Source organism: Corylus avellana, chromosome ca5 (assembly GCF_901000735.1).
Source record: "Corylus avellana chromosome ca5, CavTom2PMs-1.0".
NCBI lineage: Eukaryota > Viridiplantae > Streptophyta > Magnoliopsida > Fagales > Betulaceae > Corylus > Corylus avellana.
The window spans coordinates 2,036,040-2,064,039 of NC_081545.1; the positions used below are offsets into that span (position 1 = coordinate 2,036,040).

At 35.2% G+C, this 28,000-nt stretch overlaps 2 protein-coding genes across 2 annotated transcripts; one reads left to right on the forward strand and one right to left on the reverse strand.

Moving 5' to 3' along the window:
- Positions 1 to 1,056: 1,056 nt before the first annotated feature.
- On the reverse strand, positions 1,057 to 6,959 carry LOC132182811 (F-box protein At3g07870-like). The gene is made up of 2 exons (XM_059596160.1): positions 5,551 to 6,959; positions 1,057 to 1,432 (listed from the first exon to the last, which is right to left on the reverse strand). Exons 1-2 carry the CDS (start codon positions 6,699 to 6,701, stop codon positions 1,180 to 1,182), a joined length of 1,404 nt encoding a protein of 467 aa, XP_059452143.1. The 5' UTR covers positions 6,702 to 6,959; the 3' UTR covers positions 1,057 to 1,179.
- A 14,200-nt stretch (positions 6,960 to 21,159) lies between these two features.
- LOC132181250 (F-box protein At3g07870) lies at positions 21,160 to 27,986 on the forward strand. Its single transcript, XM_059594381.1, has 2 exons — positions 21,160 to 21,468; positions 26,470 to 27,986. The coding sequence occupies exon 2, from the start codon at positions 26,523 to 26,525 to the stop codon at positions 27,762 to 27,764; it is 1,242 nt and encodes a 413-aa protein (XP_059450364.1). The 5' UTR covers positions 21,160 to 21,468; positions 26,470 to 26,522; the 3' UTR covers positions 27,765 to 27,986.
- The last annotated feature ends 14 nt before the right edge of the window (positions 27,987 to 28,000 follow it).

A 28,000-nucleotide genomic window follows, 5' to 3' on the forward strand; every position in this document is an offset into this window, starting at 1 on the left:
TCAATTTTAAAAGATTTTCAAGACATAAAATAATTAATAACTATTAATTTAGAAAATATTTCTACATCTTTTTCCTGTCAACAAGACGAATGCAACCAGATTACACCAAAGACAAATTAAGTACCTTTTTTTTAAAGAAAAGGTTAGTTCTCTTTTTTTTTTTTTTCTCAGAAATTCTTATGCAAAGACTTTGGCATTCTCCAGAAGAGGAAGAAAGTCGATTTTCTCCGAATGTTACACTTTTTTCCAAAACAGGTCCTCCCTGAAAGAAAAGAAGCCTTTAACTTAAGGGAGCATTCAGTAAAAGTCTAAAGCAAGGATTATGATTTTTTATCAAACGTGAAGAAGAGGACGGCAGAGGAAGAAGAAGGGTCGTACATTATTTATTTATTTTTTTTTTGGGAGGAAAACTAGCGTAGCAAATTTCTCGGTATCCCAAAAATGTGAATTTTGAGAGGGAAAAATAGGTATAGCAACTTCCTCATTAAATTCTAAAACGTAACTTATTTTAGACACTTAGATAAAATAAATGACTAAAATTTTTAAATTTAAAAATCTCAAATTTAAAGAAAATTCTAGAAGATGTTAATCCCTATCTAGTGGTAAATGTACTATTGAAAAAAAGAAAAAGAAAAGAGTTTCTCTCACAAAAACTTATATCATTTCTTTTCCTTCAAAGACACTAGATAGAACTATCTTCCACACTAATACACTATGAAGATTGCCACTTATTAGGAGATAAAGCGGTTATAGAGTTTTTACCAAAAGTACATTAATATACATAATTGAACACAACTTTAACTTAAAAGCCTAAGCTAATAGGCTACAGTCCACTTAGGTATATTAAATCTCTATCCCACTTGTAAGTCTCTTCACATTGACCTGTGATTATGAAGTTTTTATCAAGAGTACATTAATATACATAGTTGAACACAACTTTAGTCCAAAAGCCCAAGCTAATGAGCTAAGGTCCACTTAGGTATATATTAACTACTCTTTTCTTTTATATTTTCTTAATGTGGGTCTCAACACTCAGAATTGCACTCACAACACCACTCATTATAAGAGAAATTGTATTCATTATAGTTAATGTGCACTTCAATTTCTATAAGAAAAAAGATGCATCTAAAATGAAAAATGGTCAGAAACAAATGTATCCTTGTTCCTATGATGGTGGAACTATGCCCTACGACGAACGATCTGCTCTTGGAACTCCTGGAACTCTTGAAATTCTTGTTCTATTGCTTTGAGTTCTGCCTGAAGCTCTCTGACTTCAGATAGCTCTCTCACTTCAGATACCCTGTTTTCCCCCAACTGTCTTTGCGGGGAGTCCATTTCCATTTGAAACCGTCTTACTTTATATTCCACTTTTTCCTTTAACTGTTTAGTCTTTCTTTGAATCTCCTCCATCTTGCGGCTGAGCTCGCTCGCCCTGATTGATTGATGATAATGAAATAACAACAAAAATTAAAAGAGTAAGTATTTTTTTTTATAGATTTATGTTATATTTGAAAGCAACTACGATTGATACAAACAAAAAATGAAAACATTATTAACAAGTAACTTTGTGCTACTCTAGATAAGTATTTGATGGATTGAAAAAAAAGAAAAGAAAGAGAGACTAGCAAATATTGACTTATGTGTTGCCAATACATATTGGGAGCTATTTGAAAACCAGAACCTATAGCAAAAGGCAGAAGTGCACGTGGCTAAACCACATGGTATATGTCATAGCTAACATAACCTTGGCAAAGAAATGTCAGTTTTTGCTAATCCAAATTCTTATTTGTTTACCATTAGCAATGACATGGGATTTGTTTCATTGCAGATATTATCATATAGCTAACACTCAGTTTTGTTCTAGAGCCATTTAATGCTCTAGAATTGTTTTTGATAAAGTAAACAAAGTTCATTAAAAGCACTGGGGGTACAACCCAAATACATGAGAAATATACAAGAAAGCAACACCCAATAAATGAAGAGCAAGATAAAAGAGTACAAAAATCTACAAAGCTAGAGACATGGAGAAGGGTGTTTGCAGAGATCCACTCAAATAAGAATTTAAGAAAATAAATATGTAGACCCGAGCCCATCTTCCAACAATCATTGATTCCTTTCCTGCTTAAGAATAGACACGATAATTAGGTTATCTTTTTTCTTCCTACATTTTTCTCTTCAATTTCCAACAATGTTATCTATCTTCAAACCCTAAGATACCTAAAACTAAAACCATAAATCATCCTTCCATCAATAAGCATCCAAAATTTCCTAAAAAGTCTAAATAACTAATCCCAGGGTATAGTTCAAAGCCTCATAACAGTAGCCCAAACATGACTTTTTCTTTTTTTTCTCCTCTAAACCTTACCCTCTCCGTTATCCACTTAAAAACCAGAACTCCCCTAATTCTGACCTTAACTCTTTCTATATAAGATCTTGGAATCCTATGTTGTACTACCTCGAATTCAACTATAAGTTTTAACACAAAAAAAATTGGAAACAGTGTGACAATGTCTTGCCATTCTAGTTTGTACCATTTTCATGCTGTGCTAGTGTTGTTTCGAGTACTTCACTATCAAAAGCTAACCGCAACTAGGTAGTATTTCCCCAAGGGCTACTATAATAATTTATAGGCGCCCGCCTTCATTTTCAAATTATGCACTACCCATAAAAATAAGGGAAATGCTAAGTGTTCTTCTAGTGTTCTCCTAGTGTCCTCCCAACTGTGATGTGACTTTTAAAATCACCAGCATATTAAAAGTCAATAATGATAATCTCAAATTCAACGGTGATTTTAAAAGCCACATCACAGTTGGAAAGACACCAGGAGAACACCTAGCATTTCCTTAAAAATAAACAACTATAGAGTATATATCTACGTAGATTCAAGCATGTACAACATTGTAACTTAAAGTAGAAATGATTCAGAAAGATGCTAATGATTTTTTTTAATAAGTAGTTGGCCCCAATGAGAAGGGGAAGGGAGATTTAAATTAGTAACATCCACATCATAAGGAGTAGGCTCCAGCTGATTGAACTATCCGTTGAAGTTAACGCTAACAAAATTTATTCCACAAAAACAACATGTACACTTATACAAGGAAAGAACAAGCAAAGAGTTGACATATCAGTATGAAATGATTCAACCATTTGGCTCATAAGAATATAACATACTAAAGTCTGAATACTTCTAATTGACGATATGTAACCACAAGAATCCACAAATGTGCTTTATCAGAAGCAATATATCTACTACAACACAAAGCTCAAACCGCTGTCGCTGATAGTATAATGGCAATAAGAATGTGTATAAAGGAACTCCTGCCACCTATAAAACATCTCAAAACTAGTGGTGCTAATAAACAATACATATATATAAATTCACAAATCATTAGAAGGAGAAATTTGATGAGATAATACATGGATAAGCTCAAGGAATCATAAAATAGTCTTTTTGCTCTGAAAAATATTACTTTTGTAAAGGATTCAGGGTTATTCACATCAATAACACTATTTTCCCCCTTTTTCCCCTTATCAATGGCCCCCTACTACCTCAGGGAAACAAAGAGTGAGCGGCACTTATGTGGAAGGTAACCTCAAAGATTCACAGAGATATTATATTTACAAATATATTCCAAAAAAGTCCTATATATTAGAATATTCTAAATTTAAGGGTAGCTTAGTAATTTTACAGAACTGCAACGGTATTTATATTAGAAGTTCTTTGGTTATTTTGGTAATTCAAGGAATGTGTAGCTTATTTGCTTGGGGTTGGTCTGAGTAATCTTCGGTTATTGAGAAATTTTTTCCTTCTCTAACTTGAAGTTTTAGCTTTTCCATATTATCTTAGGGCTTCACTGCTATGTATGTCACCAAGCAAACCTTGTGAACTTGTAAACAATTAGAGAGAACTTGATTAATAAAATTTCAGAATAAGTTTCTCTCTTTTAACTGTGATACTCCATTAAACTATTGGGTAAAGATCAACAGCACGCGGCGTGCATTGCACGCCCGTGCTGTTGATCTTAAAAAAAAAAAAAAAAAAAATTTTGCACTGGGCGTGCCACGCCCCCGCGTGCTGCCAATCAGTGCTCTAAACTATTTATAGGTGAGACTCCTGTACACAGTCCCTTGGTCGCATGTTTGATTCTTTGTTTTCTCATGTTACTTTGAATCCAAATCATCCTTAACCCTCACACTAGTCTTCAAAACCAAAAAGAATAACCTTAAAATCTAAAGCCTTTTGGCCCACCTATATCGATCACGTGAAACCCTAATCTCCGAATTAGAGGTCGGTCTTACATGAAGTACAAATTACCGACCTCTAGCTAGAACAAATGTACATCTAAATTAACAGAATATCTCTATGCATACATATAAAATGACCCAACAAAATATAACTGATTTTAGCCACCCAAGGAAACAATGAGGAACTAGCATTTGTTGTGGTTTTAGAATAGATGGAAACTGAACTAGAGAAATAAAACAGCTATAGATAAAGCAGAAGGTAAACTTATCAAACCATGTAAACTCTGTTCACATATCCTGTTTTGTTATCAATAGAATTTTTTTTTTTTTTTTTTTTTTTTAATATAAGTATTTTGGTATCAATAGATTTGAAATGTGTGTATTGTAAATTTCAACTTAGCAAATATTGTCTTTGATGTTTCAAAAATAAGTGAGACCAAGGACAATTACACACTAAAAGTTACTTTAAATTTTATATCATTGAAAGATTATTAAGAAGCATATACAAATTATAACTCAGAAAATTGCAGGAAGTAGCTATTGAAGACTTGAAAGAGGCAAGGAAAACCCCCAAGGGTTGGCTTTGGAACATGAACCCATGACCTCTCCTGCCACCCTTTGCTATATGGGGTGGAGGTGCCTTCACCCTGAGGTTGTCTTTGTCTTCCTCTTCTTCCCCACCATAATCACAGATCTTATCTGCAGTCTAGAGCAAACAAGATCCTAAAACAACTTGGAAAATAAATTTTAAACCCATCAAACTGTTAATCCTTTTCCACCAACCCTAATCTGATTCTCTGCTAAAGAGCACCTATATTAACTATAGAACCAATTTACCCTTATGGGAGTATTCTTCTTCTTCTTCTTCTACTTTAATCACAAATCTTATCTAAAATCTAAAGCAATTAAGATCTTATAACAGCCAGAAAAATATATTCTAAACCCATAAATCTGTTAATTCCTTCTCTACCAACCCTAATCCAATTCTCCATTAAATAGCACCAAATTAAGTATAGAACCATTTTACCCTTAAAGGAAGTATTCTTTTTCTTTTCCACTACAAATAGTACCAAATTAACTATAGCCTAGAGCAAACAAGATAAGATACCCAGTCTTTCAACTATTTTCCACTATTTGCTACTTGGTCATAGCCACTGATGGAGAGATTAACATTCAAGAGCAGTATAATTAGGTATGGAACTTGTTCACATGCAGCTACAAACATCATCTAGTATATAGCATGAATAAGATAGAATTGACTGAGAGCATTAGATGCGAAAACTTTGAGATGAATAACGCTTTTACCTATATTTCCTCTTCTTGGTCACTCTACTTCTGGAAAGTGCATCGTTTGCTTGGTTGAGTAAGACAAGGTTCTCCCTGTAAGTATCAAAACAGAAATAGTGTGCCCTCCCATGTATTCCCAATTTCGTAGCTCGTTGGCTCTCGGGGTCATACGAAGACAGCTCCCAATAACCGAGTTTTCGGGTCTCCAATATTATTTGACCATTCTTCCTGAAGCCTAGCACATTCTCAACTCCACCGGCTATATCAATGGTGAACTGTTTCATCCAAGAATCAACCACACCATACTCCTTCATCACCCATATCAAACAACGCTTCCAACGATCATAACATAACAAAGCAAGAGATCCCTTAAATACACAAGTAACCATCTCAGCTTCCGAGCCGATCATATTTTCCGGCAAGATCATCTCGCGAAACACCTCATCACGCAGATCAAACGCCAATACAATTTTACTAGTCCTATTCTGGCCAGCAAGTGCGATAAAATGGACACAGCCATTTAAGCAAGCTTTGGGTTTGAATGAATGTTTATGAGTATCCGCATACGGAAAAGATGCACTACTAATTTTCCAGCAGCCTGTGCTAAGAGAGTAAACCTCAACCAGAGTTTCCTTCAGCACCGCATTGCTTACATGAGGAAATGCAATTCTCACCACTTTATAATCGTTGGTCCGCGGATCAAATCCGAAAGCTTGATTACATGTAATGCGGCCGTGGGTCTTGAGCGTAATGCAAGGTTTTGGAAGATTCACGAATTTCCTAATGGACGGGTTCCAAAGAATAAAGCGCTCTTGTTCTAAAAAGCACATCAAACCGTTCTCAGAACCAATTAACCTAAAATGGTTAAGCCGACAGCTTTCTATTGAGAAATCCAATTCCGTATCCTCCTCGAATGATTCATTATCACGGAACAATTTGTAGTGCTCTACATTGGGTTTAGAAGCACAGTACCTGACGATTACAGGAGGATGTGGGAAACGGTTGCCGTCGTGGTTTTCAATCGATTGATTGAGATGGGAATGGATGAAGGAAGGGGTTTTGATAAGAGAGTTCCATGATCGGCAAACGCACCTGAATCGGAGTAGGGATTTCACGGGGAGTCTCTGGAGGATGTCGACCACCACATCGTCCGGGAGATAATCCGACATCGCTATCCTTTTTCTTCTCCGGCTGCCGCGTATTTCGCTAATCTCAATCTCCTGGGAAAGTTTTCTACTCAGCACAATGCCCTCCTGGCCCTTCTAGCTGCTGCGATCTTCGTGAGAGAAAAGAGAATGTTATGCGCACTATCTGGAGGTAAATCTGAGGCGAAGACATGGGAGAAAGAAACATTTTGGAGAGTTCCAAAATTGCGTGAATGGTTGCCACGTGTCCCAACTCCTCAGACTTTTCAGCCTGCGTGCGTCTTTTGATCTGTATATCATAACGAAGAGCTTTCCGCCGTAAAAGCCTGAAAGGCGCCGGTAGGATGAAGAATGAGTCCTGGTTAGCGGTTATTGAATTTTAATAATCACAACCGCTCTGATTAGGCGGTTAGCTGTTATTTTATAATAGACACTTAATAGTTATTCAAACTAATAACCTGTAATTTTATAACTGTATAAGTTTTTTGGTTCTTTTAGGTATTTTGGGCCTTCAGTGTGCCTATATTTTGTTATATTTTTGAATAGTTTTGGGTCAAAGTGTTTCAAAAATCAATGAATATGATAAAACCCCGTTGGTCCCTAACTCGTATTTAAAAAGACGCCATTTTAGTGTTTAACACCAAAACGGCGTTGCCCCGTTTGTACACCCCTAGACTTTCCACCTCTCTAAAATTTTCTAGCAAACGTTATAAGATCTAGAGTCTGTCTGAGATTGTGTTTGAGAGTCAAAAAAGTATTTTTTAACAAAAGCTTTAAAATAAAGTTTTTATCAAAAGTACGTTTTGACCATTTTAAATAAAGTTTTTTTTTTTATTCAAATTGATTTTTAAATGTTAACCTCGCCTTCCATGGCCTTTGGGGTGGTCCAGCCACCCCAAAATGGCCAAAAGAAACTCCAAGAACACTGACGCCATGTCATCTGGGTGATCCTTCGTCTCTTCATGGATGATGATCTCTTCGTTGTTGTTGTTGCTGTTGTTACTCTGTAACAGCAGCTACTCATGATGTTCTTATAGATTCAGTGCATGTTCTTGCTCTTGGTGTTGATAATTATCCTCTAGCGGGTTTTCATGATTTTGCTAAAAGATACATGATGGATCAAAGAAATTGTTTTTTTCAACCAGATCCATGTACCCAAAAGTCTCCATCAAATCCATACAATCCATGCCTTCAAGGGAAATTAGGGAGAGGATGGAATCAGAGAAAGCAAAAAGGGGTGTCCCCTTAGCCGTTTGGCCTAGGGTGGTTTTGGCCACCCTACGGCCGATATGGGGTGGCTGAACCACCCCATGGCCCCCAAGGGTGGGCCGGCCACCCCAAAAACTAAACCAATTTTTTCTTTTTCTTTTATCCTTTTGGGGTGGCCGAACCACCCCAATGGCCATGTAGGCGAGGTAGCCGGAGTCACCCTTTTGGTTTTTTTATTTGCTCTACTTTTTTGTTTTACTTTTTTAATATTGTTTGTTTTTTAATTATTGATTTTTTTTTAATTGTTATTTTTTAATGATTTGTTTATTATGTTTTTTAAAAAACCTAATGAATGGGTGGGGCTCACAATTAAATGGTGCAGTTTTGAACTACGCAGCTAACTACTGCATAGTAGCCGAATCCCTCCAAGACAGGCCCTAATATGGCTGTGTCGTTGGAAATGAAAAGGTGCACTTGTACTCGTACGAATAGATGAGATGATAGAACATCTGGCAAAACGACGTAGGCTACCCCTCAGAACGACCTCGATGCTATGAGTGTTTTTGTGTGTTAAGGGTGGAAACGGAGAGGAAGGTGGTGGTTGAAAATTTTAATAAGGGTGAAAATTTTAATAAGCAGTGAAACTTCTTGTATGTATGGCCAATGATGCAGTAAGAAATTATAGGAACTTCTAAAGAGAACAATAAACAGTACAAGGTAATTAAGACAGCAATAAATGAAAAGAATTGGGAGCATGACGTTGTGCAGATGTGATGTGCATATTAGCATAAGGTAAGCCGCTGTGAAACATCGAGCATGAAGAGGTTCCATGAATTAATGAGAAGTGAGTGCTGCAGAGATTGTACAATCTTCATTAAAACTGTGGGTCCTTTCTGAATGTCTTTCGTGTCAATTTCCTCTCAACGAGCAGTTTCAGACTCGGGACAGTCACCCGAGTATAGGTTGTTACCTGGGTGATTTTGCAGCTCATAACACACGGGTGTGGGTTGCCAGGGTGTGCCTACACTCGGGCTGCTTGTGGGTTGCGCAGGTGTTGGTTGCCCGCGTGTCTACATTCAGGCAACTTGCTTTTGTCTGGGCTACCCGGGTGTGCCTACACCTGACCGGGCTTGCTTTTATGCTTAACACCCCCTGCAAACTCATGGGAGGAATGACCATGAGTTTATCCTGGAGAAAGCAGAAACGCGCAGCGGTGTGACCTTTGGTGAAGATATCAGCCACTTGGTCAAGAGTAGATAAATATTTGAGTTCAATGTCCCGTTTGGTCACCTTTTCTCTAACAAAATGGATGTCAACTTCAATATGTTTTGTACGGGCATGGTGCACTAGATTATAGGCTAGGGCAAGCACTCCTGAGTTATCACACCTGATGATAGGTAAAGCGGGGAGGAAGATTTGGAGTTCCTTGAGGAGCATTATGAGCCAATACATTTCACTAGTAGCTAGGGACAAGGCTCGATATTCCGCTTTTGTACTCGATCTACAGACAATATGTTGTTTCTTAGCAGACCAAAAGATCAAATTGGAGCTAAAGTAGATACCAAAGCCAGTGGTGGATTGTCTGTCATCTGGGTTACCTGCCCAATCTAAATCACAGAATGTGGTGATGGCAAGGGGACCTTTGCTGTATTGGAGACCATGATCGAGAGAACCCTTGAGATATAAGACCCTTTTGGCTGCTGTGAGATGAGTGGAAGTGGGCGTATGCATGTGCTGGCAAAGTTGATTGACTGAGTATGCAATGTCTGGTCTAGTAAGGGTAACATACTGAAGTGCGCCGACAATGTGTCTGTAGACAATAGGGTTCTGTAGGGGTACTCCATCAAATTTGGACCTTTTTGAACCAGTGAGGGAGGGAGCTGGATATGGTTTGGATTCTATCATTTGAGTGCAATCCAAGAGATCGAGGATGTGGATTGCCTAAGATGAAGGCCTGCAGAATCTCTTGTGGATTGAATTCCAAGGAAGTAGCTGAGAGAGCCAAGGTCCTTTAGAGCAAAATCAAGTTGCAGCTTGCTGATGATCCACAGAATGGTGGGGGGATGATTTCCAATAAGGATTATGTCATCAACATAAACCAAAAGGAATATATGAGTTTGTGCAATGTGGTAGGTGAAGAGGGAAAGGTCCAATTGAGAGCTAGAGAAGCCAACATCCAACAGTACTTGAGACAAGCGTGTAAACCAGGCCCTTGGAGTCTGTTTCAGTCTATAGAGGGACTTATGTAACATGTAGACATGATCGAGGTAAGATGGATGAACAAATCCTTGAGATTGTTCCATATAGACTTCCTCATCTAGGATACCATGAAGGAAGGTATTGGACACATCTAATTGTTTGATATCCTAATCAAATTGGACTACCAGAGGTAAAGCCAAATGAATTGTACGAGGCTTGAGACAGGGCTGAAGGTCTCATAGTAGTTCACACCACTGAGGTAATCAAATCATTTGGCAACTAGTCTTGCTTTGAACCTGTCCACACTGCCACCTGGCTTCTGTTTGATTTTGAACACCCATTTGTTTCTCACCACATTGTGGTTGAGGGGCCTGGGGCAGAGAGACCAAGTTTGGTTAGAGAGGAGGGCATTGTGCTCAGTTGTCATTGCACGCATCCACTTAGGTTGGATAACAGCTTGCTTGAAGGTGGAGGGTGTTGCTGGGAGATGAACAGCTTGGAAGGCTAAGATGGGATGTTTAGTGGTGTGAAAGAGTTTGAACCTAGGGAATTCCTTCGGCTTTAGATGCCCAGTTTGGGATCTGGTGATGATGCGGTTGGAGAGTGCTGCAGGCAGGAGGGGATTTGGTAGGTTGGTTTGTGAAGAGGTATGAGCAGGTGATGCAGGAGAGAGGGAACAGGCTATATCAGATGGTCCAATGTCTGGTGGTGGATCAAGCTGGTCTAGATTGAGGGGTTCAGTAGTGGCGTTTGATGTAGATTGTGTAAGGAAGAAAGGTGGTGGTGCTGGGGGTAATGTGTGACTAAAGTAAGCTACTCAATGGGAAAATGAGAAGGTATCATTGTTGATAATGACTCAAATTGTTAACAAGTGTGAAGATAATTGCTGGAAAATATCAATATTCAAGTTGGTGAGCTCAAGTCCTATAAGAAGATAATGTTAGTTTTAAAAGGAGTCCAAGAACAATTGGAATTGGATTTTTTGGAGAAAACGTGTGTGGATAAACAAGTGAGCTGCAATGCTTATCTTCATCATGAAAAAGACTTTGTATTCACGATGGTTTTGTTTTCCCAGCAGCAATTGGATTAAAATTGTTCTCCTATTTTTTGTGATTAAGCATCTATAAAAAGATATGTAGTCCTTGGTTGAGATTATCCGAAAAATCCAAATTGGTGAGAGGACTTTTTGGCATTTACAAAGTGTAGAAAGTTTTTCTTTATTGGGTATTTGAGAGGGACAGTTGAGTGGGGTGTACAAGGGGTTAAGGGCTTCAGTTTGGAATATGAAATTTGAGCGATTCAGGCTTGTACCATTATATTCAATATTTCTCAATAGTAAAGAATACAAATAGGGCTAGGCATGGGTCGGTTCGGGGCGGGTTTGGCTTTTTTTGCCACCCGACCCATGCCCATTGGGTTTGGTAAATCCATACCCGTTACCCGGATTAAAGGCACTAAAATCGCCGGGTTTCGGGTAGGACAGGGCGGGTTGTGTGGGTCGGGTTGGTCGGGCGGGTCGTGTATTTTTAATGGGCATCAATTTCAAATTTAAATCCTGGTTTTTGGTAATTTTTTTAAAAAACTGGTTTTTTGTAATTTAAAAAAAAAAAAAACTGGATTTGGACTAAAACCCATTAGGAATTCATTGTTTTGTATTGTTTACAATTTTCATAAAATATATTGTTGAATTTTTTTTGTGTGAATCAAATCTATGAGAGCTGAGAGGGATAGAAAGAAAGCACGTTAGTTCACTTCCTAGAGAGAGAGAGAGAGATGAGAGAGAAACCTTGAGATCGGCACGACTATGAGAGAGAGAGAGAGAGGAGCGGTATGGTTCAATCGTTCAAGAGATTCTCCGCCGGCAAGAGTGAGAGAGGAGTGGCGCCGGGAGAGGAAACTGAGAGATAGTGAGGGTGAGAGAGGCGCTGGCCGCTTAGTCTGGAGAGTGGAGAGTCACGGCTGTGTCTGTGTGAAAAAATAAGAGGAAAGGTGAGGAAGAACATTAGGAAATCTAGGGTTTTAACTTTTAAGTATATGGGCGGGTCGGGGTCGGGTCGGGTACCCACCTCTTCTAAAAATTTGTATCTGCTGACTGACCCGACCAGCACAGGTTGGACATTTTCCAACCCGTATTCACAAAAAATACACTAAAACCAGCGGGTTTGGGCAGATCGGGGCGGGGCGATCGGGTTGGGCGGGTTTTTGCCCAGCCCTAGTAAAGAAGGAGACTGGATCATGTCCCGTGGACGTAGGCATATTGCCAAATCACGTAAACTCTTTGTGTACGTGTGTGATTGGTATGTGTTTTCGTGTGTTTTCTTTCCAAACTTGTCTTTCCCATAAAGGGCTGGTGGGAAATTGGTTGCCAATTAATTATCAATTTTCCCAACAATTGATATTAGAGCTTGGTTGCGGATTTCTACTCATTAAGAAGAAATGCAGTCCTTGAAGTTTGGGATTGAAAGGTTCAACGGAAGAATGAACTTTGGCTTGTGGCAAATACAAGTCAAGGACATCCTAATCTAATCTGGGCTACACAAAACGTTGAAAGGAGCAGATTCGACAGATTGCGCCAAAAACACTAATAGTGTTTCTCTCGCTGCAATGAGAGATGATTATGATGATGCTCTTTGAGAAGGGCATGTATATCTTCTGACATGACCGCTAAAAATGTCAGGATAATGGATATGTTCTATTAGTGGGTCCACATTTGCATACGAGACATTGGTTTGGTTTGGTTATTTATTTATTTATTTAATTTTTTATTTTTATGCCGGGTATGTGGTGAAAAAGGGTGTCAATGGCTGATGAACTTTCGGGGGAACCAAACATGAAAGTTGCACCATATTTTTCAGCAGGATTTTTTCGACATGTGCCAAAAAATGAAAATTCTTGGAATGGTTTAATTCTAAGTGCATGTGCTCTTTATGGTGGAGCATGATAATTCTTGTAGAATTATTACTGTTGGTGTAGAGAGTGTTTTGAACGACATCCTAGGGTGTGGGGATGGACATCGGTCAAGATGCGGACTTGAGGTCTCTGGTGGAGGTTGCCAAATTTTCGCCAAGGTGGAGATTATTGATAATGGCTCAAATTGTCAACAAATGTGAAGATAATTGTAGGAAAATATCAATATTTAAGTTGGTGGGCTCAAGTCCTATTTATCTATAAGAAGATAATGTTAGTTTTAAAAGGAGTCCAAGAACAACTCGAATTGGATTTTTTGGAGAAAACGTGTGTGGATAAACATGTGGGCTGCAATGCTTATCTTTATCATGGAAAAGACTTTATATTCATGATGATTTCGTTTTCCCAGCAGCAATTGGATTAAAGTTGTTCTCCTATTTTTCGTGATTAAGCCTCTATAAAAAGATATGTAGTCCTCGGTTGAGATTATCCGGAAAATTCAAATTGGTGAGAGCACTTTATGGCATTTACAAAGTGTAGAGAGTTTTTATTTACTGGATATTTGAGAGGGACAGTTGAGTGGGGTGTACAAGGGGTTAAGGGCTTGGGTTTGGAATATTAAACTTGAGCTGTTCAAGTTTGTACCATTATACTTATATTTCTCAATAGTAAAGAAGGAGACCAGATCACACCCCGTGGACGTAGGCATATTGCTGAACCCCGTAAACTCTTTGTGTACATGTGTGATTAGTGTGTGCTCTCGTGTGTTTTCTTTTGAAACTTATCTTTCGCATAAATGGCTAGTAAAAAATTAGTTGTCAATTAATTATCAATTTTCTCAACAATCATGACTAAGGAGTTATGTGGAGTTGCTATGATGTTGCAGAAGCCTTGTGAGAGTGGAGTATCCTTGGCTGTAAATAGTGCTTCATCAAAGACCACATTCCTCGAGATATAAATCTTGTGAGTTTGGGGTCAAGACAACAATAGCCCTTTTACAGCAGGGAAAAGCCTATGTTGATGCATGAAGCACTTTTATGGAGACTTGCCGTGGAACCTTATGCTGTGGTGCATGGAGCAGTAAAGAAGGTGTAAGACTTCTTGTTATATCGTGATTGGCAGCCTTGGCCTAACAGGCTGCAGAATCAATATTTGTGTTCTAAATTGTGCCTAACAGGCTATCTATCTTTACTGTGGCCCTGTGGGTTTCATTGGAAAAATCTTCCTGATTTGAGCTAAAACTATGTACACTCCTTTTGAGTTGTCTTGTCATTGAAAAACAATATCGGAAAAAAAAATTAAAAACTAAATTTAGTTCCAAGTTTTTCATGTGATTTTAATTTTGACAATTAAGTCCTTACGTTTTTATATGGTTTGAATAGTCTCTTCTTTAACTTAATGTCTAATTAATTAACGATATGTTATGTAAAATCAATCAATTAATACCAAATGATTCTTATTTGACACCATGGTATTTGCCAATCGTAAGTATGAAAGAACACTATTACTTTAAATTATAGGATATACTTTAAATGAAAAATTAACATCAATGTTTTTTTTTTTTAATTTAAAAAAAGGTAGATGGCCAGCATGGCCCCACTTTGCCACATGCCATATTTAACATGTGACATGTCAATTGAGAGCCACGTGGTAGCTTGACGTTGTAAGAAGTGTCGCCTCAAATCCTTGTTGCCGAAATGAAAAGGCGCGCTCGTACGCGTGGATGATAAAACGTTTAACAAAATGGCGTAGTCTACCCCTCAGAACGATCCGGACGCTGTGTGTTGAAGGTGGAATCGGAGAGGGAAGGTTGTGATCGGCGGGGGCGATAGATCAAGGATTTTTTTTTTTCTTTTTTAACTTTCCTTCTTTCAAGTTTTGTCAATATCTTCTATTATTTTCTGCTTGGTTGCTGTGAGGGAATGTGGGAAAAGAAGGAACTTGAAAAATATTTGAACTTGGAATCTTAGTCATGGGCTTGAGGCATGGTTGCTATTTGCATCTTCTTCTGTTTTACTTTGCTGGGCAGCCTCAAAGTCCGGATTTTGATTGCGTGCAACTGTTTTGTTGCTGAGAAAATACGGGAAAATGAAAGGATTTGAGATATAAGAACTGGGTTCCTTTTATTTTTTTTGTTTGGCAGCCAAAATTTTGACTTCTAGTTGGGGTATATCCGTATCTGATTTTTGGAATTGTTTGGTTGCTTTGAAAATGTGGGAAAATTAAATGATTTGACATATCATAGTTGGGTTCGTTTAGGGAAGTCTTTATATAATTTAATGAGGAGGTTTTGTAATCTATATTTTTAGATTAGAAGGCTTTCATTGTTACTGAACCATTGTGGCGCGATTAGAGTCTGAACCAATTTTTTAGATTGTCACTTTTGTTTAACTTGTTTCGAAGAGAGCAAATTGAATATATTTGATTTCATATCCATATTAACATGTATAACTCTAAGCTTCACCTATTTGCCAATGACACCTTATGAATGGAACAGAATATGCAAAATGACTAGAGCAGCCTATCTATTTTGCTGTTCTCAAGGATATTGTTTACTGTGCTATGTTGTCCATAACAGTATATGGTTCTGGCTTCTAGGATCTTTGAAATATTGCTGGAAGTTGAAATTGATAATCTACCATTATCTGTGACTGTGACCAAAACGTGCATTACTTTTGTTGACACTTGCAGAAACAACTATTTTCATGTATTGAAGATGGGCTGTTGATTTATTCTTATGTGGCAATTGATGATTATTTGTATTCTGCTCTTGCTTAAGTCTGAAATTTAGCAACCAGGTAGGATGTCCCACTTAAAGAAACAAGAAAAACTGAGATCTGTTGGATCATGAATCCAGTGGATTTTCTTGTTGTTATTAGATTTTCTTACTGCTCTGTTTTATTCAATTTTTGCAGTCATTTGCAAGGATTCGGATAAGTAAAGCTTGCCACCCAGCAATTGGTCCTTTTTTATGAGTCATCCTCTGTTTGATCTCTATGACAGTTGTGAATCTTACTATAGAAAATTCTAGTTTTATCCTTCATCTCCTCTTTGTTATGAACCAGAGGAAACCAGTTTGCATCTGCATATTCATTGGAAAATGATTTGTGTTGCACATTCGTTCGTAATGCCTTGGGGAATATAAACTGCTACTGTGATTGTAATGCTGATATGAACACCTGGAAACTGATGGTTTTTTAGGAAAACATTTTTGACTGTGGTGCATGAAGTAGTAAAGGTGTGAGTCTGTTTTGTTTTAAGCTTTGCTTGGTGTAGCTGCAGAATCAATATTTTGTGTTCTAACTTGTGCCTTAACAGGCTGTTTATGTTTATGTTGGTTTCAATGGCTTCCTGATTTGAGTTAAAACTATGTACACTCCTTGAGTTGTCTAATCATTGAAACAAACTATTTTGGGGTTTCATTGTCTTCCATTAATGTGTTTATGTCATTGTGGAATAGTCCTAGAAGGAAGACTCGTGTCCTCTTTAAGTCTTCTAAAAATTGATGTGCTTTTTAAAATCACCATTACATTTGTGATAGATGATTATTGGCTTTTTTATCCAATGATAGTTTTAAAAGACATATCAATTTTAGAAGGACACAAAAAAGACATGAATCTTCCTTCTAACATTACTCGTCTTTGTGTGATAACGAGCCTTTCCATCACTTATGAGGTACTTAACAAAATCTTAAAACATACAACCATAGAGGACAGATCTCAAGATCTCAATCTAGAAGTTCTCTGTTTCACAATTTAGATACCCTATACCAGTACAAAAGGAATAAAGAAATAGAATATATATATATATATATATATATATATATATTAATTCATACTTTATTCAATTTCAAATAGATAAAATTACTTCACAGATACAATTAAGAATTTATTCTATCTAAACTTTATTCATGACCTATTTAATTGCTGCTTTAGTAGTTCATGTGCTGCAAAATTAGCCTCTCTTCTTCTGATATTACAAACTTGCCAGCTTTGCAACATATCCAAAACCTCTCTTGTATAAGATATTAGACTTGAGATATTTCTGTGCAATAGTAATGTTATCTTCATAGTAATGTTTTTTTCACACTTATTTATCACATCCATTGACCTATTTGAAATTAAAATAAAAATTAAAAAAAAATTAAAAAATTTTTAAAAAAAATTCTAAAAACTTAATTTTTGAAATTGAAAACCTAACTATTAAATTAAAACTGATAAAAACTCAAATCTATTCCTAACACGTCCAGGGCGTATCTGCAGAATCAGTATTTGGTGTTCAAACAGATACCTATTTTGCACAAATCCAATATACCTATTCCAGTACAATGTGAATAATAAACAAATAGAAACAATGGAAGGAGTAAAAAAAATAAAAAAATAAAAAATTCAACATCCGCCGGAATATCCATGATCGACGTCGGTTATTGCACCATGCATGAACTCTGTTCTTATTGTTTTTGTTTTTTTTTTTTTTTTTCAAAGGGTGGATTGTTTCCTTACTTGGAGTTGATGGCCTTCAACTTCTCATAATAAGCCTCGACTTTCCCTATCTTCTTCTTCAGCAACTCCCTACGTTCAGTCAACTCCTTGATCATTGCCTCCCAATGCTCTCTGCTTCTTGGTCTTCGTTTCTTGCGGGGCGGCGGTGGCCGGCAACAAACCGGGGCAGCTGCAGGAGGAGGACTTGTGGCGGTGGCTGAGGCAGAGGCGCCGTTGATGGGCTCTGAAGGTTGGATTGTTCTATTTCTAGTTCTTCCCCAGTTGACATTCAATACATTGTGTCTATAATCCGAGTAGGAGACTGGATAAGCGAGTTGAAGCAAGACTTGGGAGAGCTCAATCTCTTCAGTGGTGAACAAAGTAGCAAGACGGTTGTCTGTGTTGCTACCTTTGTACTCCATTGTTGTCTCTTCCTCTGCTGTCTCTAATAGATAACGTTGTTTCTGTGTTTTGTTTTGGGAAGACAACGTAAATCTGTAGTGCCCTGTATATATATACATATAAGTCTTCAAGATTTGGGAAAAGTAGTTCAAATTTTTGTTATTTGTTGTATTTTAGGATTTCTAATATGAATTGGAAAAGTAGTTCTATAGTCGGTGTATTTGAACAAATAAGAAGTTCGTGAGGAAATAGATTTCCTCATTCTATCAGGAAAATTAAATCCCGTTATTTCCTTTCCCTTTTTCGTTGATAATCACTTAACATTTGGGCGTGGGGTTCAAGTTCAACATTGTGTTTCCTCTCCTTTCATCTCGTGTGCATGGATTAGACACTTTTGAGAATCCCTTAAAAACTATGGGTATCAGTATATTTATCACGCGTCAGCCATTAAAAATAAATATAAACGGCATGTAAATTTACAATGTTTTTAAACTCTTGACCATAAGTGGGGCCTATTGTGGCCATTGCCCCTTTTGAAAATTTTTATAATATATAGGGATAAATATAAAATTGGTCATTGTGATTGTCCTAAATTACAAATCATTCCATATGGTATAAAAAAATAATTTATAGATCTATATAGTTGGCCTAAATTACTAATCACTCCCTGTGATATAAAAAATAATTTATAAATCCTAAAGATATGCGAAAATAAAAGTTTACTCATTAAAATCAATTTCTGCTAAGGAATTAACAAAATCTATCACTTTGACAGCTAAGATTACACATCAGCCCTCACTCCACGTCATATTACTACAATAAATTAACCTAATCTCTTATTTTCCTGAAATTTTACCCCGTGCATAACTTTCCCTCATCTTCATCTTCCTCAGTCACTTCACAAAATACGATCGTCAAATTCTTGCAAAATGCTCCCAAATTGTGGTGAAGAATATGAAAACGAGGGAGGGTTACGCAAAATGCTCCCATATTGTGGCGAGAAATATGAAAACGAGAGAGAGTTACGCACTGACTAAAATTTTTTAGATAGAAGAGATTAGGTTAATTTTCTGTAGTAGTATGACATGACAAAGTAACGGATTCTGTTAAGTTACTTAACGAAAATTGATTTTATAGAGTAAACTATTATTTTGGCCTACCATGAAGACCTTAAAGTTATTTTTTTATACAACATAGATTAATTTGTAATTTAGGCCAACTACATGGACCTATAAATTATCTGTTATATCACAAATAGTGATTTATAATTTAGGCCAACCATATGGACCAATTTTATATATATATATATAAGCCGAAACTCCTCCCAGAAGTGCCTTAAAATTGGGACATGTGGGCGTGAACCCATTTTTTTTAAAAGCTAAACCTGTTTTTTAAGAGTGTACTCGTCATTAGATTAGCTTAATTAAGAATATTTAATTATATTTCAATAATTTTCCTTATATTTGATTTCATTAAGTTCAAAATTTTAATGTACGATATTATTTTCTCAGAATTTATTACTTTCCAAAACTATATAAAGACAACATTTAGAATTTAAAAACATACTACATTAATTAATTACTCATAATCGGCCATATAAGTCATAAAATAAAAATAAAAATAAATCGGTCATATAGCCCATTTTTTTAAAAGGCTATTTTTTATTTTTTTATTTTTATTTTATATACTTTTCATTTTAACCATGTATATCTATAGGAACAATTTTTTATTAAAAAAAAAAATGTTTTTTTTCCTTTGTATTTTTTTTTCAAATGTTCAAAATTATATGCGTTTGATTTGTATTGAAATATTATAGATGCCACACTAAAAATATTAAATATTTATGCTAATTTTCTATATTATAATCCATGTATTCTTCTTGCTATTTTTTTTTAAAAAAATAATCTTTATATATATATATATATATATATATATGAATTTTGCTCTAAAAAACCATATATAAGATTTTTTTTTAATTTTTTTAACAATATAAAAGATTTGGTGCTAGGAAATTGGAAACGAATTACCAAAGTGCTTATATGTTTTTTGTTTTTTTTTTTTCAATAGATATCACACTAAAAATATTAAATATTCCTACTAATTTTTTAATATTATAATTCATGTATTCTTCTTGCTTTTTTATTTTTATTTTTATACTTTTCATTTTAAATCATATATACTTATATGAACAAAAATTTAAACATATTTTAATGTATACGAATTAAACTAAAATAAAAGCTCTTATTTTTTACTTGATTTTTTGTTTTGTTTATGTGATTTAGTCGATTTTCGACTATTTTTTAAAGTGTTTTTATGCTTTTGAAAGCAAAACAAGGCAAACATTTATTTGATTAATAAGCATAAATTGAACTTAAATACTTTTGAAACACCAAAGAGATATTAGCATTGCACCTTATGTGAGGATTGATTTGATTGTATTAAAGGTTTAGTGAAAGATTTTGTTTTATTTTTTAATTCTTAAAAAAGTATTTTGTTTAGTTTGATTTGTATTTTTTTAGAATGTTTAGAATTATATAAATTTTAATTTTCATTGAAATATGATAGATAGCAGACCAACAATATTAAAAACCAATGCTTTGATAATCAAAATCCACATGATTTCTTCTTGCCATTATTTTCATTTTATACTACTCTCATGAAAACAAATATTTTATCTTTTTTACAAATATGTTGTAATTCATTTGAATGTTTTATGAGATTTTTTTTTTTGTGTGTTATACTCAAATTTCCAGGCAAAAGAAAGCAAAACTTTATTTGATTACTGTGCAAAAAAAAAAAAAAAATTCATTTTTTGGAAACACGAAATAGATAATTAAGCATTGAATCTGATGTGAGAAGCTTTATTTGATAATTTTGACTGCATTAAATGTTGAGTAAAAAATTTTGTATTATTTTTTATTCATAAAGAAATATTTTGTTTCTTTTTCTCTGTGTTTTTTTCTTTTTTTTTCTTCTTCGAATGTTTAGAAGTATATGAGTTTTATAACCTTTAGGATATCTTTTCGTTAAAATGAGCATGATAGATTTTTTCACATAAAAAGTAAGATGGAGATGCGTTTAAATTTTAAAATTAAATTATAAAGAAGAATCCTGCACATAGAGCTGATTCTGTGATAGTAAAGCCTTAAAATTGTGACATGTGGCAGATTTTTTTATTTTTAAGTCAAAACCGGATTTTTAATACATTATTTTAAAAACTGAACTGGTTTAAAAAGTGAACCGGTTCAGTTTGAATTCTCTTCCTTCACTGTAGCGACGGAAACAATGCCGTCTCTTCCTCTAAGGCATGCTCTCTCTTTCGGTTTTTGATTTTGATCTCTCTTTTTCCTCTTCTTCCAACGTTTTCCTCTCTCTTTTTCTATCTCTCTGTTTTTAGGGCTTTCTATTTCTCTGTTTTAAAGTTTAACCGATTCCAATCCAAGCCTCTCTAGGATTTTCTCCACCGACTCAATTTCTAATCAATCCCAGACTCTCTCTAGGATTCTCTCCACCGACTTCAATCTCTATATAACTCAACCTGCAAATAGGGTTTTTTTTTCCCACTCTCCACCGTCTCTTGATCTCTGTATCAGGTTAGTTTCTTTGTATGTTTACGTTATATCAACCTTTTGTATCTTTACGTTTCTTTGATTACTGAGAAATATATATATATATATATATATATATATATATGAAATTTTATTGTGTTCGGAGATGGTTGTATATATTAAATTTGTGTTGTATTACTGAGAGTTTATTTTTCTTATGCTTGCTTATAACTCCCTCGAGCTCAGCAGAGCACAATTTCTTCTTTTTAAACTGAACCTCTAATCACTTTGTCAGTACAAAATTGCCCAAATCAGAGTTAATACTGGTAGCCTTTCTGTACACTGATGTTGTGGTAGGTTCCTCCTTCTCTGCTGCCACTATACTCCTAATTCTCTCACCCAAGTATTCTGATTCTGTATTCTGTATTAATTAATATATATTATTAAGTATTCTGTATTTTCCTAATTCTGTTTGATTAATACTTTTTATCTGATTGCCTAAATTCACAGCACATATTCTTAAATCACGTGTTATTAGTTACTGCCAAAAGAAAATATTCAACAACAGAGAAAACTCATCTTAGGACAAGATCAATGAATAGTCAGGGCATATGAGATTGATGTAGGACAAAGGGCTTTGTATAACCTAGGATATGCCTATTACTCTGTTTTTCTAATGATTAATGGGAATTGGGATGAGTATTAAATATGCTTGATTCTATATGTGAGTTATATAATTTTAGTTTATTTGGAAGCAACCATGTATTCCTGATAGTGCTCAATAGGATCTACTCATCGAGATATGTCCTCAAAAAAAAAGTTTCAATAGGTGTTTGATGCATAGAGGTTTTGAAGGTGGGTTTTTTTTTAACTGAAAGTTGACAGCTTTCATTGATTGCAATCCTTCTCCGGGTACAATTCTTCTTACTCTTGCTCTGTTTCTCAAGAGGGAACCAAAGGGAAATCGCATGTAATAGTTTACTTTAAACAACGTTATTAGCTTCGCATACATGTGTTTGATATGTAGGCATTTTGGGCATATTTTATATATTTATACCATTTCTTCAAATCCTTCCTAATGGGTTTTTGCCTTTTGATATGTATCTGCCGTCCTAAGCGAACCCATAGTTTTCACATTCAACTTTTATTTCTATATTTCTTGACGGCAGCTATTGATTGGAGAGCGAACACCTAGCATTTTTCATGAAAAAATACCCTTGTAATAAGCTAGTATATATAATGATAGACATCATTTTTGTGTCTTCTTTAGTTCTTTGTATCCACTCAAAATTAACGCGGCTTTTAAAATTGCTATTAAATTTGTTATGATATATCATTATTATATTGTCAATTTCACGGAGATACATGGGAGACACAAGAATTTTATATATATATATACCAAAATATTAAGTTTGTTCCCAATCGGCTCGACCCCATGGCCCTATCATAGAAGCCTAAACTTTATAAAAACCCATAGAAAAACCTAATTTTGGCCTCATTACATCCAAAGGTTTTTTTTTTTTTTTTTTTAAATTTGAAAAAGTTTAATGTGGAAATCAAAGGGGATTTTAAAGTGGATCGATGATTCCATGATGTGAAAATACATTATCAGATGCGTCGAGCTTTTAAGAGCGTTTACATTCGGCTTAGCAAAATTTTAGCTAAATTTAGTCAAAATATCTTTTTTTTTTTCTTTCTATTTTAACTATCAACTTTTAAAAATTACTTACATCTGGCTCAACATTTTAACTATTCACTTTCACTATTCTATTTAAATATGATTTCTTTAACAATCATACTTTTAAAACTTTGTCATTTCCTAATGGTCATATTTTTTAAATTTGTCTTTTTTTAATGATCTTATTTTTTTTTTTTAAAAAAAAAAAAATTATTTTCCTAATGGTCATATTTTTTAAAATTTTGTATTTTTCTTTTTTCTAATTGTCATATTTAAGAAAAAAATGAAGCATTTAATACCAAGTTTCTTATTAACCATCATATTGTTCTAAAATAAAGCATTCAATAGCAAGTTATTAACGATAAAGGTTCTTAAATAATGCCGGAAGAGAGAGGGAGAAGAAGGAGGTTGATTTTTCATTTTATAGGAGAGAGATGATAACAAAGTTTATTTATTAGAATAGAGATAAAAGAAGGCATTTTTTATTAATATATGATATACATTGTTGAGTTACATTGCTTAACAAACTTACTGAGCACTGTACTGCTCAACAATTTGATGGCCTCTTTGTTGAGCCAGATGAAATGTGTTTTTGGGTACTTGGCTTAGCAAAAAAGCATTTTTTGTTGAGACGAATGTAAATGATCTAAGTCAATTGATTGCATATTACAATGTTTTCTAATTGTTATCTTATAATCTATATTAGTTCTTAGTTCCTGAGAATCAATGAGAATCAACCAAAAGAAAGAATTGAGAAGGAAAAAATTGAAAGAAAAAAGAAAGAAAGAAAAGCTTAGTACCACTGCGAGTCCTTAAGCTACAACATTGTTATCTTCATGCTTTGGCCCCACTCGACAAGACTAATTTGTCCTTACGTGACAGTATACGTAATACTTATTATGTCAACTACTAAAATATGAATTGCCATTACAATTCACGCTATACTTATCACGTCAACTATCAAAATATAAATTGCCATTGGGTATAACTCATTTTCATAAAATATGAGTGTCACATCAAGGGATTGTAGTTAAATCTACAGTACCCAATATATTTATCAAGCAGACCAATTGCATAATTAATTATAATTTACCACAAACTCTCTCACTTTATCAAAATAGTCAGTCTTCTACCAAAACTCCCTTTCCTCATCTAAATAATTAAGCAATTTAATTTCATGATTAATATCTCATTGAGAGTAATTACCCACTAAGCTTATCACTAAAATCCACCAATACCCATCAAGATTCAAGACCATAATCCAATGCGAAACTTGGCAGAAATTTCTTAGACTGACAAGCACTGCAATCTCTTTTGTCTTTGACATGAAATGATCAAGTGGAATTCTCCCTCACAAGGCAGATTAGGCTAATTAACATAAGCATAATTTTATTTATTAATTCTGTGACAACAATAATACAATATAAAAAAGAAAGATGTCATACAAAAAAGTACGAAGGGCACTTTTGACTTTGATATTAATGAGCTGCTGCTCATTATAATTTGGTGGAAACACAGAGGACGATTGTCGTGTACAGTCTGTAAAGGCCTATTAATTATATAGATGGTACGTTTTCATAGGGTTCCTTGGAAAATATGTACAAGGGAAAACTACTTGAAGCTTCCTTTTTTTAATGTGTTCTTCTACAGGATTTTATTTTTATTTTTATTTTTATTTTAAAAAAGTATTCTGACGTGGCAGTATAAAATTTTTAAATGCGTTGTATTTTGAGTTTTTTCTTTTTTTTTTTTTAGAAATTAGAAAAGTGTAGTATAAAAAAATAAGTAAATAGTAAAAAATAGGTAAAAAAAAAAAGAAAAAAGAAAAAGACACGATGCTCTCAATAAAAGCAGCATAAAACATGCTTTATATTTTGAGTTATTTATTAATGATTTTGTTTGGAAAACAGAAAAAGAAGAAGATGAATGATATGAGTTTTTTTTGGTGTTCTCTTAATCTTAAGTTGATAATGTTTTCTAAGGAACCGATGGGTTAAGTTTTTTTTTTCTTCTGTTTTTTTTTTAAAATAATATACACATAATAGGACAGAAGAACATCATAAAAAATCATAGCATTTCTCGTAAAATAAAGAAAAAGTTTTAACAAATAGAGAGGTACATGTACCTTTCTCTCTCTTAATCCAATTGGCCATTTTTTCCTTTTCTGTATACACAATCCAATCAATGCCGCAAGTGTAAACATCCAAACAGGTTTTATAATTTATGCAGATCAGGGAATCTCTTTTTCCTTTTATATGCATGTTGCGTATCAGCTTCCTTTTTGATCAGGTAAAAGTTTTTCAAATCCTATTTTCAGCAAAATAACTTCCAAGGAATTTCACAACCAATCAACTGCCAGCCATGCCCCCACGAAGTATAAAAAGTACCCTCTTTTATTTTCCATCTTTTGTTTTCTTTTCTTATTATAAATACATTAACAAACAACTCTAAACTTAAAAAAATACATTTCAAAACACATTAACAAACATACCCTTTCGGCAAATGCACGAGAAAATTCGTGTAGTATATAACTTTGAAATCTCTCAATTATTTGGATTTTTTTTTTAATGACTTGAAACTCATTCAAGACAGAGCCTCTTCGTGACTCATTCCTGAGAATTCGAACAACACGGATTTCACAACCATTCGAGCTGATCTTCACGAGCGAATCTTTGGAGTTTTGGCCCGGCATACTCTCTTAATATGTCTTTTTAGCTTCCTTAATTTCCCATATTGCCCAACATCCTAATTAAATGACTGGGTAGGCATCATTACGAGGGGGGTGACATGATGGTCCTTGTGGGTTCTTTTTGTATTTGAAGTATGCTATTGCTGCAAGAGATGCTCTTGTTTGGTTTTGTCAGTTGCTCGATCATGTTGGTGTCTTTGTACATTGCATGTACCGCCTGTACCAACTTTTATCTTTGACACGTTCTTGGTGATGAATATATTTATAGAAGCACTACCAGAATTTTTTTTTTTTTTTTTTTTTTTTTTTTTCTAGAGGATGATTCCTCCACCACATTGAAGAAACACTTGGGTGAATATAGACAAAAGAAAAAATGTATTTTTTTAGTGGAAAGAAACCAACTATGCTCATTATATACAATATTCGCGAAAGTAGAGGTTAAAGAGAGTTCATTGGTATACTGGTGAGTCACTGTCAATAGGGCCAGCTTTCATTGACATGGAGCTTGATTTGTCTAATTTTTCCTCTAATGAAAGGGAAAGCTTAACCTTTTTTAAAGAATATTATTCAACTTTGGCTCTCTCTCACACTAGACAATTGCCTTGTGGTTTCCGTCTCTTTGACTATTAATTTGATCACACCAAAGTCTACCGCTTTTAATCTTTGGTTTCTCTTGCAGGCCCCTTATTCCTTGAGGCACTTTCCTCTTCTGCATATCGTTTGTTAGTTTTCATGGAATTGGAGTTTGAGAAAGAGGGTGAAAGAAAGAGGAGAAAGCTAGATGATGATGATGAAGATGAAGAAGTACACCCAGAAAGCAGACTGGAAAGCCTCCCAAGGGAAATCATCCTTGATATTCTTTCAGGGCTTCCCATATCATCTTTGGTTCAGTTCAAGTCTGTATGCAGGGCTTGGCGCATGTTAGCAAGAGATCCTGATCTTGTTAACATGCACAGCACACGCATGGCTGAGCGCAATCCTTGCCTCATATTCCACTGTGATTATCCCATCAGAAACCAGCTCTACTTTGTAGAACTCTCTGCCTGCAATGACAAGAAGGAAAAGGTGAAAATGTTTGATGTGCCTTTTTGGTCTGCAATGTCTGAGTTTGATGTGGTAGGCTCATGTAATGGTTTACTATGCTTATCTGATGCATTATATAATGATGCACTATACATATATAACCCTTTTGCCAGGAAATACCAAGAGCTGCCTAAGTCCATGCAATATTTACATCAAGAACTGGTTTTTGGATTCGGATTTCATCCCACAACCATGGAATACAAGGTGGTTAAGATAATCTATTACAAAAATTCCGATCGATGCTACCGCCGCACTTTCAGAATCACAAACATGAATTCAGAGGTTCAAATTTTCACTCTGGGAAGCTCCACCTGGAGAAGTATGGGAAAGGCAGCTCACCATCTTCTTCAGGGGCCATCACAAGTCCTGGTTAAGGGAAGACTTCATTGGGTAACTTGGCCTCGAAGATACAAAAGGCGCAGCATCATCTCGTTTGACCTAGCCGACGAGCAATTCCAGGAGGTCCCAACACCAGATTGCTATACTTTAAACAAGCGGAAGTATCATCTGGTGGTTCTGGGAGGTTGTCTTGCTGCTGCAGTTTACAGCAACTTTGGGAAATTGGAGATATGGGTGATGAGAGAGTATGGTGTGAAGGAGTCTTGGATCAAGAAATTCAACATAGGATCCTATGTGCCTAGGGGATTTGAGAGAAATGTGAACCAATCCTTCAAGATTTCAAAGATCATTTCCAAAGGAAGATTTGTTAGAGTTCTATGCCTCTTGCAGAATGGTGAGATCTTGTTGGAGTACAAGAGCAGAGCGCTGGTCTCCTATGACCCAAAAAGTGGAAAGTTTAAAGACCTCATGTTTCAGGGAATACCAAAGTGGTTTCAAGCAATTGTTCATGTGGGCAGCCTCAGCTGGATTGACACCTCCATTGATGCTTGAATATTCCTGAAGTTGGGAGCTTCTTTCCCAGTGAGTTTGCTTACTGAATTCAATCAAGCATATGGTTTTCTGTTTATTTGCATGTCTCAAAGGTCTGTGATTGTGAACATCTGAATGTGACATCAGATGCTCCAACATTGTAAAATTAAGGCATAAGTTACTGGAAATTGAAATGTTTTCCTTGTGCTTTTTGTCAAGATTGAATATAGTTATATTGAGTCATCCTATTGAAGCTA

What these genes read in the sequence shown, in the direction of transcription:
- LOC132182811 (XM_059596160.1), bottom strand. Translation starts at nt 6,701, where the DNA reads ATGTCGGATTATCTCCCGGACGATGTGGTGGTCGACATCCTCCAGAGA. An exon ending in ACCAAGAAGAGGAAATATAG is followed by an intron (nt 1,433 to 5,550) that starts GTAAAAGCGTTA and finishes TCAATCAATCAG; the next exon opens with GGCGAGCGAGCTCAGCCGCA.
- LOC132181250 (XM_059594381.1), top strand. Translation starts at nt 26,523, where the DNA reads ATGGAATTGGAGTTTGAGAAAGAGGGTGAAAGAAAGAGGAGAAAGCTA.